At 49.6% G+C, this 15,819-nt stretch overlaps 1 protein-coding gene across 2 annotated transcripts in view; it reads right to left on the bottom strand.

Moving 5' to 3' along the window:
* The window catches only part of VSIG10 (V-set and immunoglobulin domain containing 10), a 37,487-nt gene extending 21,869 nt beyond the window's left edge, over window positions 1–15,618 (bottom strand). For both annotated transcript variants that reach the window (XM_077766022.1, XM_077766023.1), the window contains exons 1-2: window positions 15,206–15,618; window positions 8,917–9,198 (exon numbers count right to left, since the gene is read on the bottom strand). In XM_077766022.1, coding sequence (XP_077622148.1) covers window positions 8,917–9,198; window positions 15,206–15,284 — 361 coding nt within the window. In that variant the 5' untranslated portion in view covers window positions 15,285–15,618. The remainder of the gene's footprint in view (window positions 1–8,916; window positions 9,199–15,205) is intronic.
* Window positions 15,619–15,819: the final 201 nt, after the last annotated feature.

Raw genomic sequence — 15,819 nt, 5'->3', positions numbered from 1 at the left:
AAAGAAAGAAATTGTGCATTTCCCAGGACAGGATTCTTGACAATATTCTTCTCAGGTTGGGGCTGGCCCCCAACAGTTGCACTGATTTGCTGTCACCTCCCATAGAGGGTCTGTTTTTACAATGATGCCATTGGTATGGAAGGTACCACTTACTCTTGCTGGCTAGTTGATTAGGTATGCAGACCCACAGGTAATAGGGCGTGCCCACAGTTGGCAGGCATCCAGTTAAGCATGGGGTACCTCTGTAGCCCTGACAGCCAAAGCCCATGCCAGCAAGGAGGTAGTATTTTAGATTGGAAGCCTGAGTCTTCTACCTTGTGGTCTGGAGGGCCATTAGTGGCCTGAATGGACAGTGTGGACCCCTAGCAACTGGGTGAGAGGGGCTTTTGACCAGCACAATTCTCACCAAGAAACAGGGCTGGATACAGGGAATGGATGAGAAGGATTAGAAAAAGAAATCAAATGGAAGAACCTGAAAGGCCTCCTGAATGAAGTGTTCAGAGGTTACAGCTCANGAACCCACGAACCGCGAGATCATAACCTAAGCGAAAGTCGGACGCTTAACCGACTAAGCCACCCAGGCGCCCCTGAGTCCACTTTCTTAATTAAAGCTGACGCCATCTTGATTCCATGGGGTTCTTCCCCTGCTCTGACTTCGCTACAAAGGAGGTGCCCGTTTCTTCCCCTTCCACTGCTCTCTCCACCCACTTGATAATTTATTCCCAAACAGAAACCACCAGCCCTTTTTGCCTCCGGGGTGAGGGTGGCAATCACTCAAAGAGAAAAGAGAGCTGGGGCAGGAAACAAAAATAAAACAGCCAATAAATAAAAATAATAGAGTGGCGACAAAGGCTCAGCGTGTTATGGAGGCCTTGGTGACTGGAGCTGGAGTTCTCGGCTCTTTCTTGGATGGATGCCTTAGCCTAGATTGGGCCAGGCTTGTCCTCTGAATTCACAGACCTCGTGTAAATTCTACCGCCACTGACAGACAGACAACCTTGGGCAAGTGCTCATCCTTATTCTCTTGCCTTTCCTATGAAATGAAAAGAACAGTAATAGCATCTATCACTGGGTTGCTGACGTCCCCAATACAAAAATTCAAGCAGAACACTGAACCTGGTGTTTGACCTTAGTCAATATTCAATAAACGTTACCTGATATTATTATCGATAGTATCCTTGTAGATGGATTCAATAGGCATCAGCCAATGGAGGCCCACTATCTGTTTTTTTACAGCCCACAGGCTAAGAATGGTTTTTACAGAAGAATATTCACAATCGATTTGGTGGGATAGAATACTAACTTTGAATCCCAATTAAGTGAAATGCTATTGCCACAAAAAGGAATTTGATTTTTTTCATTACACTATACTACAAAAAAAGGATTCACTTATTATTATACTTTGAATTTTATCAATTGAAAACTGTGGAAATGTGTTTCACTCTTGTTTTGCATGTTTTAATTTACCAGTTGGGGGAGAACATCTAAAATCTTTACCACCTAGCCCTCTACGGAAAAAGTTTGATTCCTGTTCTAGAACAACGTACCGGTGCCACTGCCTTCCTCTTCTCCGCTAACATCCTTTTTTTTTTTAATGTTTATTTTTGAGAGAGAGGGAGAGCAAGAGAGTGTGAGTGCGGGACGGGGAGAGAGAGAGGGAGACAGAGGATCTAAAATGGGCTTTGCACTGACAGCAGTGAGCCGGATGTGAGGCTCGAACTCACAAGCCGTGAGATCATGACCTGAGCCAAAGTCAGCCACCCAGACACCCCTCTGCCAACATTCTTGACATAGAAACTCACTTCTTTCATCCCCCTCCCCACCCCTATAACCATAGTTTGTCCAGTCAAGGGTCTCAAAGGGTTGACTTACAACTCAGGGACCCACAAGATGGGAGATTTCCATCTCGGTGTCTTGGGTTCCCTGCCAATTGGAAGAGTGATCCTCACGCATTTGCTCTTCATACCAGCAGTCTGATTTGAAAATGACCTAAGGATAGGGACGTCTGGGTGGCTCAGTCAGTTAAGCCTCCATCTTCGGCTCAGGTCACGATCTCTCAGTGTGTGAGTTCATGCCCCGTGTCAGGCTCTGTGCTGACAGCTCAGAGCCTGGAGCCTGCTTCAGATTCTGTGTCTCCCTCTCTCTCTGCCCCTCCCCTGCTCATACTCAGTCTCTCTCCCTCTCTCTCTCTTTCTGTCTCTCAAAAATAAATAAAAAGCATTAAAAAAAATAACCTAAGAATATACCAGGTAGTCTCTGCTAATCAGTGGACATACCTATCATTCTCAATGGGATAAGATCCTCAGGAAAACTCACAGAGATTGTTTTGATACCACTTTTACAGACCGAACAAAGAGATGCATGCGACAACCCCACTGCCTCCCGATCTCCCTAGCAACTGCCAATGCCATCCACAAAGCTGGAACCCAGCGGTCTTCAGCTTCGTATCAGGATGCACCTCTGTTTCAGAGGAGTCTGGCAAGACTCAAATTAATCACACTCCAGGCGAGGATCCTCCATTTTCCAAAAGGGGCCAATGATGCTCTTCAACTTGTCCCAACCACTCTTTCCCTAGGACCTTATGTTGTCCCGAGGCACCCTATGTTGTCGCCGCCACCATCACAGAACAAGTGCGAATAGATTAGCTCAATTAGCCAGGGAACATGGGACCTTCCTGAGGCCCCTTTCCTGGATGTCTGGAGTGGTGGCCACATCACTTGCTAGCCAAGAGTGCTCTCCATCCCCCCAAACCCCAGCTGACTCCAAAGAGAGTCTTGGAGGTTGATATAAACCAGCCTCCTCGCTGCCCATGTGCCATCCGGCTCAAATGTTCCCTCAACACTTGCTTGGCCTGAGAAAAACAGACGCAGGGCAAGCCTGGCACCATGTACCATGAGATCTGACTGCGGCTTTCATGGGCTTATCTGATCGCTCGGCTCCCCAGTGCGTGAGAGATGGATGGTATCCTTAAAGAAGAACGAAGTCTAGTGGAATGTGTTAAGGTCTCTGCTACCTTGCCCATCTCTCCAGCCTTCCTGCAGAGAAACACACAGCAGTTCCACCCTCATACCCACCCCAATTTGGAGGCAGACGAGGAGGGGTAAGTCAATGAAATAAATAGCCGCGGCAGCCCTGAACTGCTCTGGACTAAGGGATTTCTGTATTCTCGGGAGCACTGGTCCCAATCTGGAGAGCAAGGCTTTTCAACTGCATCGTTAAATTAACAAGTAACAGGTGCGCCTGGGTGGCTCAGTCGGTTAGGCGTCCAACTTCAGCTCAGGTCATGATCTAGCCGTTCCTAAGTTCGAGCCCCGCTTCGGGCTCTGTGCTGAGCCTGAGCCCCTGAGCCTGAGCTGAGAGCCTAGAGCCTGATTCGGATTCTGTATCTCCCTCCCTCTGCCCCTCCTCTGCTTGTACTCTGTCTCTCTCTCTCTCTCTCTCTCTCAAAAAATAAATATTTAAAAAAAATTTTTTTAAAGTAATGGGTGTTGTATGGAAACCAATTTCACAATAAATTATATTTAAATCAATCAATCAATAAATGATTGAAAAATTTTAAATTAACAATCAGTCTTTCATCCTGAGACAAACGACACAATCACATCGCAGCGCCCACCCCAGGTATATTAAATCACTCCCGGCTTATAGAAAACCTGACTCCTTGGAGGGCAGAGGTACCAAATGCTGCCTCATCAACAGGCGGAGATCCAAACAGTTAGGAGGGAGGAGTTACCGGCATTCAGAGTCAGGCTTGTGCCTCTATAGCACCTCTGTCCATTCACACAAACTCCCAGATAACAGCTCGTCCCGTCTCAGAATTTGTTTTCCTAGCTTCCAAGGCCAGGTTAAAACGTTTCCAAACTCTTCTCCTTAAGAGACTAAGCTTTCATCCATGTCAGTGAAAAGACAGGAGAAGATCTGGACACGCAGAGTCCCTGACCCACGGAAGGTCTTGTTCAAAAGGCTTGGATATGAACGGATTACTGGGAACCTGAGATGCATTCTTCCCACAGGAATCCCGTCCGTCACCTGCTGGACCAGTTGGTCGAGGTAACACGAACCAAGTGCATGTCGCGTGCCCAGCTCCGTGCGGAGGGCCATGCACGTAAATGTCACAAATGCGCGCGGTGAATCTGTGCCTCGGTTCCACCGCTACCCCTGATCCGCGCGTGACAAAACTGAAGCCAGAGATGTTCCAGTGATTTCCCCGAGGCCACAAGGACAACAGCCAGCAGCGCCTGGATTTGAACTTCGGCAGCTGGACCTCCGTGTCTGGTCTTAGCCGCTCGGCAATGCCATGGCCCTCCCAGAAATCGCCTTTGGATCAAACCTAATCTGTATTCCAAAATCTTCCATGGAAAATGAGGGCTGAGTCCAATCTGAGATGTCAAGGGCTCCCCTTCAGCCACTGTCTGAGGAGGAGTGGGAAGGGGGTCCCTGATGCCCAGAGGGGTCTGGTGCTTGTCTGGGTTTCTCCTAGAACGGGAGCAAGACCTGAGATTCCGGAGGCCTCTGGTATGTGTGGGACCAGAGGACATCCGTGCTACAGACTGAATGTTCGTGTCCCCTCCACAATTCACGTTGAGACCTAATCCCCATTGTGATGGCTTCTAGAGGTGGGGCCTTTGGGGGAGGAGACGAGGTCCTAGGAGTAGAGTCCTCACGAACGGGACTGGCGCCCTTCTGAGGGGAGACCCTGGAGAGATTGCTTCCTCTGTCTCTCTCTGCCCTCTGGCAAGTGAGCACACGATGAGAAGACTTTATCTACAAACCAGGAAGCAAGCCTCCCAGACACTGGATCTGCTGCCACCTCGATCTTGGGACTTCCCGGCCTCCAGAACTCCCAGAAGTGTTTGTTGTTGAAACCACCCAGCCTAGGTTACTTTTGTTACAGCAGCCCAAACCAAGCTACCGGCTGTGTCCTCTTTTCACAAACGAGCCTACACCAGTCGGGGACACCGTCTGTCTCCAAACAAAGAATGTCCCTACTATGAATCACATCACAGTTAACTCAGGAAGCCCCAAGAGCCGGCTGCCTTTAGGGATTCTTTTAAAATCATGGGACACCTGGCGGGTGGCTTAGTCGGTTAAGCATCCGACTTTCGCTCTGGTCATGATCTCGCGGTTCGTGGGTTCGAGCCCCGCGTCGGGCTCTGTGCTGACTGCCAGCTCAGAGCCTGGAGCCTGTTTCAGAGTCTGTGACTCTCTCTCTCTCTGACCCTCCCCTGCTCACGCTGTCTCTCTCTCTCCTAGAAATAAATAAACATTAAAAAAAAAAAAAAATCATGGGGCGCCTGGGTGGCTCAGTCGGTTAAACGTCCGAGTTCGGCTCAGGTCATGATCTCACGGTTCGTGGGTTCGAGCCCCGCGTCGGGCTCTGTGCTGACAGTTTGGAGCCTGGAGCCTGCTTCAGAGTCTGTGTCTCCCTCTCTCTCTCTGCCCCTCTCCTGCTCATGCTGTCTCTCTCTCTCTCTCAGAAAGAAATAAAAAAAATTGAAGAAAAAAAAATTTTTTTAATAAAATAATATCTAAGTTCACGTTCATCATAAAGAGGCCTTGCATTTATCTCCCCACAGGGCAATAATGAAACGAATCCACCCTCCAGTAAACTTAGCCAATGATTAATCAATGTCAGATAAAGTCATCATAAACTGGAGGGAGTGATGATAATTTTTTAAAAAGCAACAAACTGCATTGCCATCTTACTCGGGGGTCAGAAGAGAAGATATTTATTGAGGAGACCGACATGAGTCATTAGTGACCGGCAGCTGGAGTGAACTGCCCATGAGTGCAGCTCTAAATACAGCTGGGCCAAGGTGAGTGACATTTTTAATACACCCACATTCATCCCAGGCAATTCAACAGTTTAACGACGGCATCTCCAGACGTAAAAACACGGTACTCCCAAATCTTTTAAGCCCCAAGAGTTGGCATACAAGTAAACCTTAAAGACCATCAAAAACCCTAGAAGTGTCCTTGAAGCCTTGCTTTTCCTCATCCTCCACTTCCAATGCCCCCCAGCAGGTCTTACTGGTCTACCTCCAAAACAGTCTGAAGCTGTGCATTGTCACCAAGGTCACTGCCACCACCGTGGTTTTGGCCACCAACATCTTGTGCCTCCAACTGGCTTCCCTATCTGTATCAGCCCTTCCTGGGATCACGCCCAGACATTCTGCGTGTGTAAGTGAAATAATGCCACACAAACGCTTAAAGCTCCAGAAGTTTCCTTTGGCATCCAGAGCAACCACAACAAAAATCTCAAGTTCTTGCCAGATGCATTAGTTTCTTGGGGCCGCCTTTACCAAGTGCCACAAACTGGGTGGCTTAAAACAACGAAGTGGATTCTCTCACAGTTCTGGAGGCCAGAGTCTGAAACTGCGGAGTCAGAAGGGCAGCTCTCGCTCCAGAGGATCCAGGGGACCAGGAGAGAATCCTTCGTCGCTTCCTCCCTAGCTTCTGGAGCTGGCCGCCGGTCTCTGGCGTTCCTTCCCAGCTATGTCCTCCACTTTCTGCCTCTGTTCTTAGACGATGTTCTTCTTGTGTGTCTGCAGTTTCGTCTTCTCAGGACGATACCAGTCAGTTTGGATTAGGGCCCACCCCCATGACCTCCTCTGAACACGATTTCATCTGCAAAGACCGTATTTCCAAATAAGGCCACGTGCACAGATACCAGGAGTTAGGATTTCAATATTGGGGCGGGGGGATATAATTCAACCCATAACACAAGTCCTACCGGGCCCTACCTCACACATCCCACGCCCTCACACATCCCACGCCCTCACACACTGGGCTGGCACCACACCAGCTTGTCTCCTGAGCACACACACCACACTCAACTCACCTCACACTGGATATACTTCTGCCTGGATCGCTCTTAGCTTTGCATGACTGGCTCCTACTTATCGTTTAGCTTAAATGTCACTTCCTCTGAAAGGTTCTCTCCGACCCCCCTAATTTATTTTTTTTTAATGTTTTGTTTATTTTTGAGAGAGAGAGAGAGACAGAGAGATGGAGTGGGAGTTGGGGAGGGCCAGAGAGAGAGGGGGAGACACAGGATCTGAAGCAGGCTCCAAGCTCCGAGCTGTCAGCACAGAGCCCGAAGCGGGGCTTGAACTTCTGACCCTCGAGATGGTGACCTGAACTGAAGTTGGCCCCTTAACCGACTGAGCCACTTAAGCGCCCCCAGAACACTTTAAATTGGGGGGGGGAGGTCAGGGCTCCTGGCTGGCTGTTGGTAAGCAGCCAACTTCAGCTCACGTCATCATCTCAAGGGCCACTAGTTCAAGCCCCGCGTCGGGCTCTGCGCAGACAGCTCAGAGCCTGGAGCCTGCTTCGGATTCTGTGTCTGTCTGTCTCTCTCTCTCCCCCTCCCCGACTCATGCTCCATCTCTCTGTCTCTGTATCTCTCTCAAAAAAATTAATAAACATTAGGGGCGCCTGGGTGGCTTAGTCAGTTAAGCGTCCGACTTTCGCTTGGGTCATGATCTCGCGGTTCGTGGGTTCGAGCCCCGCGTCGGGCTCTGTGCTGACTGCCAGCTCAGAGCCTGGAGCCTGTTTCAGTCTGTGACTCCCTCTCTCTCCGGCCCTCCCCTGCTCACGCTGTCTCTCCCTCTCTTCTAGAAATAAATAAAACAAACAAAAAAAATTTAAAAAAAAATTAATAAACATTAAATAATAAATAGAAATAAAGTGTTTCAGAGAATCACCCAGCCTCAATTCTCTGCAAAGCCCTCATCACTGTGATATTGCCTGAATCATTTACGTACTTAAGCTTATTGTCTGTCTTTCTTCCCCACCAGGGTGTCACCTCATGAGGGCAGGGGCCTTGTCTGTCCTGTTCACTCCTGTGGCCAGCACCTTGAACAGTGACTGGCATTAGGCTTTCAATCAATCAATGTTGAATAAAGAAATAAGTAAATAATTTTACAGACGAGGAAACCAGGGAGTAGTAAAGTGCTCACACGTATATTTCTCCTACACTACGCACCCTGGATGTGGAACATGGATACCCATCGAAACCAGTAAACAGCACACTGTCTTTGTAAAGGGCTATCGAGTATGTATCTTAGGCTCTGCAGGCCGGACGATCTGCATCGCTGCTGCTCAACTCTGCCTCGGCAGCACCAAAGGCAGAGATAAGATGTAAACAGATGAGTGTGGCTGTGTTCCAATAAAACTTTATTTGTGGCCACTGGAATTTCATATAATTTTTACATGTCACAAACATCATTCGTCTTTTGTTTTTTTTCCCCCAACCATTTAAAGATGTAACAAATCTTCATAGCCTGCAGACCAGATACGGCCCACAGATATGGCTATAGTTTACCAACCCCTATTCTAAGTTCATGCGTGTATATCATCAGATAAGATACCGTGTTCAGAAAGTGTAGTATGTAATATAATAGGAGCTCATATCAAGCCCCGTCGTCAGCACTATATCCTAAATGCACCAAGCCTTACCAGGTACCTAATGCATTATCCCCAATTAACAAACAAGGAAAACTAATGATCAGAGATATTAAGCTACTTACTCAAGGTGACATAACCTTAGGATTGGAACTCAGGCAAGTCTGACTCCATCGTGTTATACTCTGACTCTGGTCCATAATAAAATGATATTAAACAGCAAGGATGATACTAACAGGCTGAAAGTAATCACTAACTAATCTGCCAGGGGCCATTAATAGCACTTTATCTAGATAAACCAGGATCTAGTTTTCACAGGAGTTCTAGGACGCAAGAATTCTTTCTGCCCCCATTTTACAGGTAAAGAAATCCGGGCGTGAGAGGTCACTCAGCGAGCAGGAAGCAGAGCCCAGGATGAAACCCAGACATCGACCCCAAAGCCCTCCTCCATCCCGTCCAAGGCTCCGAGCGCCTGGCCAGCCGGCCCCAGTGTCCCGCCACCGCACTTACGGGCCACCTGCAGCCACACTTGGAACCACCACGTCTCATTGAGGACCTCCCGGCAGGTGTAATTTCCTTCATCCTGCAGCGTCAGCGCCGTGATGCGCAGCGAGCTGGCATTGGCCAGAGAGAAGCGGGGCTCCGCCGGCCGGAAGCTGGAATTGGAGGACAGGAGGAAGACAGGCTCCGAGTCATTCCGGTACCAGGTCACCAGGCCCCTTGGTCCCGAGATGTTGCCACAGTGCAGAGTAACGTTCTCGTGAACCTCTCCGATGACCAGAGCCTCTAATCCTGCACAAGGAAAGGTCAGGCCGTTACTACATTTCTTCATCTCCGAACACCCTCCCTTGTGCACAATCCCTCTGCGTTAGGATTAAAAAAAAAAAAAAAATCAGTTGTGTGTTTTCAAGAGGCAGAGCCTCCACTCTGTGGGGATGACTGGCCACTGCCGATGTTAATGAACCTGTGGTAAACAGCAATTGCACAGGCAGCCCCAATGGGCCCCTCCCACCACTATCCATGCCCTTCACTGCATGACCGCACTGCCCTCCCACCCAGACTCTCTGCGCTGGACCACGTGGCTTGGTCCGGCCAATAAGATGTTAACAAATTGTGATGGGCGCAGAGGCTTAAAAAGCCTGCTGTAACTGGGCTTGCTCACTCTCCCGCCTGCCATCGCCTGGAGAAGGACATACCCAGGTTTAGGTCCCAGGAGGAAGATGAAAGCTACGTGTGCAGACCCCAAAGGTCCCAATCACCCGAGCTGAGGCCATTCCAGATCAGCCTTGAGCCACTGAGTCGATGCCCCAACGTGTGAGTGAGCCCAGGCAAGATCAGCAGAGCTGACTAACCCCAGCCCTTGAGCAATAAGCACTTACTGTCATTTTGTGACTACGATGCGGCATCACTGTGGCAATAAATAACTGACACAGAACCCAAGTGGGTTTATTTGCCTAGAAATCCAGAAGGGATGAAAGGAAGAGGGCCTAGGCTTTATTCCCATGGTCCTTCTCTGCACTTCAGGAGCAAATGATCCTGGAGTCAAAGCTCTCCTACAGCTCCAGCTTTGGGCCTGCCCTGTGCTAGGCACTGGGGAGCCAAGGACGGGCAAAAGAGACGGAGACCTCCCGGATCTCACAGGCCAGTTGGGAAAAGAGACAATAAACTGGCATTTACAATACAGTGTGATACTATGACAGGACCTCGGAGAAGAGGCTCCCAAGTCCAGCTGGGGTGACCGCCAGGGAAGGCTTCCTTCAGGAGGCCACACTGAGATCTGACGGACAGGTAGGAATTAGCCAGGTAGAGGCAAGAGCACTTCAGAAGCCCAGATCAGCAGCAGCAGCAGCGGGGCTGCGGCCTCAGGGCGGTGGCTCTATCAGAAATGCAAATGATCAGGTCCCACCCCAGCACTTTTAAATCAGATAAATCACCCATCCAGGGGTGGAGGTGGAAGGTAGCAGGCTGAAGTTTAACAAGCCCTCCAGGTGATTCTGAGGCTTACTCACCACTGACAGTTGCTAAGGGCCACTGATCTGGCACAGATGGTCACCAGGTAACACGAGGCAAACGCAGCCCATTTTGCTGAGAAGTGTGGAAACTTTCCAGCCCCCTCCATGGTCAACACCCCAATCCAAAGAGGCCACGGGCACAGGAATAATCGGCAGCCCCCGTGCGGAGTCTGACTCACGCTGTCACATTCAGTGGGGGAGAAAAGTTATGATGCCAAGGACAGAGGGCTAACTCCCAAGTCCTGCAGCGAGAAGACAGCCGCGTGGGACCAGAAGCTAGACTTCTTGCCATCCTCTAGCACATTCTCTTTCTGCCACCTTAGAGGCTCCCAAAGTATGTGAGCCTGCGGGATTTGTGAAAGGTGGTATTTCATCACAAAATAAAGTGCCTTTGACCACAGTACCAGGACAACTGAATGAAGGTGGACCCCTTACCTCACACCATATATGAAAAATTAACTCAAATGGACCACAGATCTAAGCGTAAGAGCTAAAACTATGGAGCGCCTGGGTGGCTCTGTCGGTTAAGCGTCCGACTTCGACTGCGGTCACGATCTCACGGTTCATGGGTTCGAGCCCCACGTCGGGCTCTGTGCTCACAGCTAGCTCAGAGCCTGGAGCCTGTTTCGGATTTTGTGTCTCCCTCTCTCTCTGACCCTCCCCTCCTCACGCTCTCTCTCGCTCTCTCTCTCTGAAATAAATAAAACATTAAAAAAAAAATTTTTTTTTAAAGAGCTAAAACTATATCACGCTTAGGAAAGAAAATAAAAGAATAAATCTTTGTCACTTGGGGTTAAGCAATGGTTTCTCTGGACACCAAAAGCACAAGCGTTGAAAGAAAAATAGATAAACTGGACTTTGTCAGAATTAAACACCTCTGTGCATCCAATGACACCGTCAAGAAAGTGAAAAGACAATGTACAGACGGGGAGAAAATACGTGCAAATCAGCTATCTGATGAGGGGTTTGTATCCGGAACATATAAAGAACTCTCAGAATTCAACAATAAAAAGATAAATAATACAGTTTAAAAATGGGGAAAGGATCTGAATAGACATGTCTCCAGAAAGATCTACAAAAGGCCAAAGCACATGAGAAGATGCTCACCATCTGTCACTAGAGAAACGCAAATCAAAACCACAGTAAGGTACCTACTGCTTCAGACCCGCTAAAATGGCCAAAATCAAAGAGAATAGCAAATTAACAAGCACTGGCAAAGATGCGGAGACTGGAGCCCTTCTGCGTTGTTGGGAGGGTTCTTAAATGGTGCAGCGACTTTGGAAAAGAGGCTGGCATTTCCTCACAAGGTTAAAGTGACGAGATGACTCAGCAATGCGACTCCTGGGTGGACGTGTCTACACAAAGACTTCACGCACACATTCTCAGCGGCGTCTTCATAATGGCCAAAAGATGGAAACCACCCAAATGCCCATCAGCTGGTGAGCAGATGAATACGGTGTGGTATAGCCATACGGTGGGAATATTATTTGGCCATAAAAAGGAACGAAGCAAGCGCTATAGAATGGATGGGTCCTGAAGACATTACAATAAGTGAATGAAGGCAATCATAAAAGGCTGCATATTGTGTGAGCCTATGTATATGAAATGTCCGAAATAAGCAAGTCTGCAGAGACAAAAAGTAGGGTATCAGGTGTCTAGGGCTGGGGAAAGTGGCTTATGAGGGGCGGGGGAAGGAGGTAGTGGGAAGCAACTGCTAATACTCAAGCCTGACGCTTCCTCTCGGGGTGATGAAAACATTCTGGACTTAATTAGTGGTGATGCTTTGCACGATCTTGTGAATATACCCCAGACCACTGACTTATGTATTTTTAAAGGGTGCATTTTATGGTGTGTAAATTCTATCTCAATAAATCAGTAAAAAAAAAACCAAAACAACAAATAAATAAACTGCCACCTGTCCCTTGAAAACCCTTCCTGATTATAAAAGAAAGAGTAACAGTGATTCGTCTCTGGCCCTTTGTATGGTTGGAAGGGGCTCCCTTTGAAAGGCGGGAAGCTAGCCTGGAGCCTCAGGAAGTTCCAACTCTCCCCCCTCTTAGCCACACCACTCCCACCACATGCCAGGAAAAAAACAAACAAAATAAAACAAAACAAAACTCTCGAAGTCACTCGCTGGAAGGCAGAGAATGTCGTCTAATGCCAGGGATTCCAAAACAGCAAGAAATCTTTCTGAACGATCACTTTGCAAGGCACGTGAGAGTTATTTTTAAACGATTAGGCCTGAGGACCCAAGTCCTCAGTGGCAATCCCCGTGGAGGAGAGAGAAGACGGGCTGTCGCATTATACACACAGCAGGTGTTCAGGAGACCTGCAGACCTGGCCCTTTCCTGGCTCCCTGGCAAAGGAAGAAAGAATGAACTTGGAAAAGCCCTGGCAAAACTTGAATCTCAGAACCTGAGCTAACATTGTCTTCTCCTCCAAGGAACAGAATGACACGATCACAAAAGAGACCGTTTGAAGGCATCCCCCTTCTCCTGGCTTTGCTCACTCCGTTCTTTTTAACCATGAAGCTGAAGGTGACCTTGGAGGGCATGTAGTCCTGAGACGCGGCAGTCCTGAGCGCTGGGTTCAAGGTGAGGCAGGCTGAGTCCTGAAACAGTCACTCGAAGTTGTCCCCACGGTATCCAGAGAGTCCTCAAATGCCCTCCCCCAATTCCGCCAACCTTAAATTCAGAATATGGACCTAAGGAGGAAGCAACACAAGCAACCGCTTCCCAACGCTGCCCTCATATTATCATTTGCAGAGTTGGGATTGTACCCACTGAGTTTTCTTCCTTACCACCTTCTCCCCGAGAATGACCCAGGAGTTACAATCTCAGGCGACAGTGCAGGCATGAAAAGCGTCTGGAGTCAAGCGACAGGAGAAATACAATTTTCTTTCCCCTAAGATAACTCCCAGTTTGAAAACTACACAACAAAAACATACCTAGCTACGGAAGCCCTCCGGGCACTACACATGAAGGTGAACTTGGCCTGGGTATCAAAATGACGGGACATGGTGGTGCAGGAAGTGTCCCTGTGTGGTGAGCTGCAGCCAACCTAAAAGCTGGCTCATTCCAGTATGATGATTTCAACGCAGGCTTCTGATGTCCCAGGTCCCTGATAGTCACGGAGCAGTAAACACCGCAGACAGCCAGAGAGAAGGGAACAATCACCTTTAACTTCTGGGCACAACCAATGGGAAACTGTCTGTCTTCTCCTCTTCCCCGTTAGCAGAGTGACCACTAAGTCCAATGCCTGCAGGGGTCAGCACATGAGGTCCATAACCGAAGGGGGTCACGGATAAGTACTACAACAGAAGAGGTGGGTCAAATTGGGGGTCACATGCCCTACAGAGAAGGGGTGACCACTGCTCAGTTCCAAGGGGAAAAAGCAAGCCCTGGGCTGCCAGATCATCTGATTTTTCCAGATAAACTAGAAATCTAGATCGTGGGCAATTTTACTGCTTTTAAATGATTGCTCAAAACAAAATAAAATCTTTTTTTTTAATGTTTACTTGTTGAGAGAGACACTGCAAGAGGGTGAGTGGGGGAGGGGCAGAGAGAGAGAGACCGCACACACAGAATCCGAAGCAGGCTCCAGGCTCTGAGCTGTCAGCACGGAGCCCAACTCGGGGCTCAAACCCACAAACCGCGAGATCATGCCCTGAGCTGTAGTCGGACGCTCAACAGACTGAATCACCCAAGCACCCCAAAACAAAATAAAATCTTATGTGAGCCTAACGGTTAAGAGCTTTTGGCACTTGCTGCTAGGAAGCTCAAAGTGCAATTCGTCTAAGAGATTACAAGAGGAGATCAGCAGTGTGGGCTGCACTGGGCAACACAGAAAAAAACACCCCAAGTATTCTGGCAGATTACATCACTTCCTGGCCCCATCTCCTTTCCCTCTACCTGAGTCCTCACTCTCACTGCTCATCACCCTGCCCTGCACACAAAAGACATGCATTCACTGGTGCATTAAATTCAAAAATGCTTTTTCAATATTTTTACACCCCATATATTTTTGCAAGCAACGCTCTGATCTTATCGTTACAAGGGAGAGCACAGATGGAGTATTCAAGACTTTTGTCAATCACGTCAAGTGGAAGAGGTCACGTCAAGTTTAAGGGCAAGTTTTTTGTAAGTCTGAAATTACATCAAAATAAAAAGTGTTGTTTGTTTTAGGTGAAGGAAGAAGGCACGGTTCTGAATGTGCTAGTCTGCACAGGTCGGCTTGCAGGGGTGTGTAGGGAAATCCACAGGTTACGAGCGTAAGGCGAGTTCAACCTTGGGCAAAGGAGAGAAAAATAAAGGAGCCTAGAGTTTGAGCCCCGGCGCGGCAGGTAAAACCAGAGCGCAGATTTACATCCGACGCNAAAACCAACAAAAAAAAAAAAAAAAAAAAAAAAAAAAAAAAAAAAAAAACAGAACAAAACACCACTTTGCCCCCTACACGTGCCTCTTCAATTTTCCCTACTTCAAAATTTCCCTCTTCAAATTCCCCAGTTTTCCCATCACCTCTCCGCAGGCCCTCCGCAGCCTCGCCGGCCACCCATCCCGAGAGACTGATGATATCTTGCCCTCCATCAGGCGCCCGGGAAAATTCCTTCCTGCAAAGAGAGCCGAGCAGCGAGCAGGAAACTCAAGACCCTCCCGGGGCGGCTGCGGGGCCGCGGCCACAACCGGCTCCCGCCGAGTCGGAGGAAATTGGGTCCCTGCCCCTCCTCTCCCCTCCCTTCCCGTGGCTCGGCGAAACTCCACTCTGCCCTCGGGATCGCGGCCCCTTACCTGCGGCGACCCAGCGGGCCAGCAGCACCCCGAGGCAGACGAGGACCTGCGGCTGGGACGCCCGGACGCCCGCGGCCATCTCGCCCCAGATGCCGGCCAGGGGCCCCTCAGCAAGCGCAGGCGCCGGCTGGGTGGATGTGCGCCCCCCAGGGCCCCGGCCCACGGGGTACTCAGCGCTCCTCCCAAGTCCTCGGAACGACCGAGTAGCTCTGCTTTCCGCAGCCCCCAGGAAGGATGCTTGGGCTGAGCCCTGAGTCCGGGGCCGGGAGCTGCGCTAGGCTCCCGGCGCGATTCTGGCCCCGGCGCGCCCGGCCCGGGGTGGGAGGGCGCACCCCGCCCTCTGCGCCCGCCACCCACTCCCGCTCGCGGAAAACAACAGGAGCCGGACTCCCTCCCGCCTCCCATCCAGGCGGGAGCNCCCTCGGTGTCCCTGCTTTGCTCTTCCAGGGTTCTCCTGTGCTCTCCCGGGCTCGGGGCGGACGCCAGGGCCGCCATGGCTGCCTTCTGCCCTTTGCAGAACGAACGCAAGTCTAGAGCAGGAGAAAGATGATCCCTTAGTCCTCCAGCCAGAAGCGGCCACGAGACTCCTGTTCTGCTAACTAGCTGAGCCCACA

The sequence above is a fragment of the Crocuta crocuta genome, unplaced genomic scaffold, assembly GCF_008692635.1.
Source record: "Crocuta crocuta isolate KB4526 unplaced genomic scaffold, BGI_CrCroc_1.0 scaffold339, whole genome shotgun sequence".
Lineage (NCBI taxonomy): Eukaryota > Metazoa > Chordata > Mammalia > Carnivora > Hyaenidae > Crocuta > Crocuta crocuta.
This window is presented reverse-complemented; position numbering and strand designations above follow the sequence as displayed.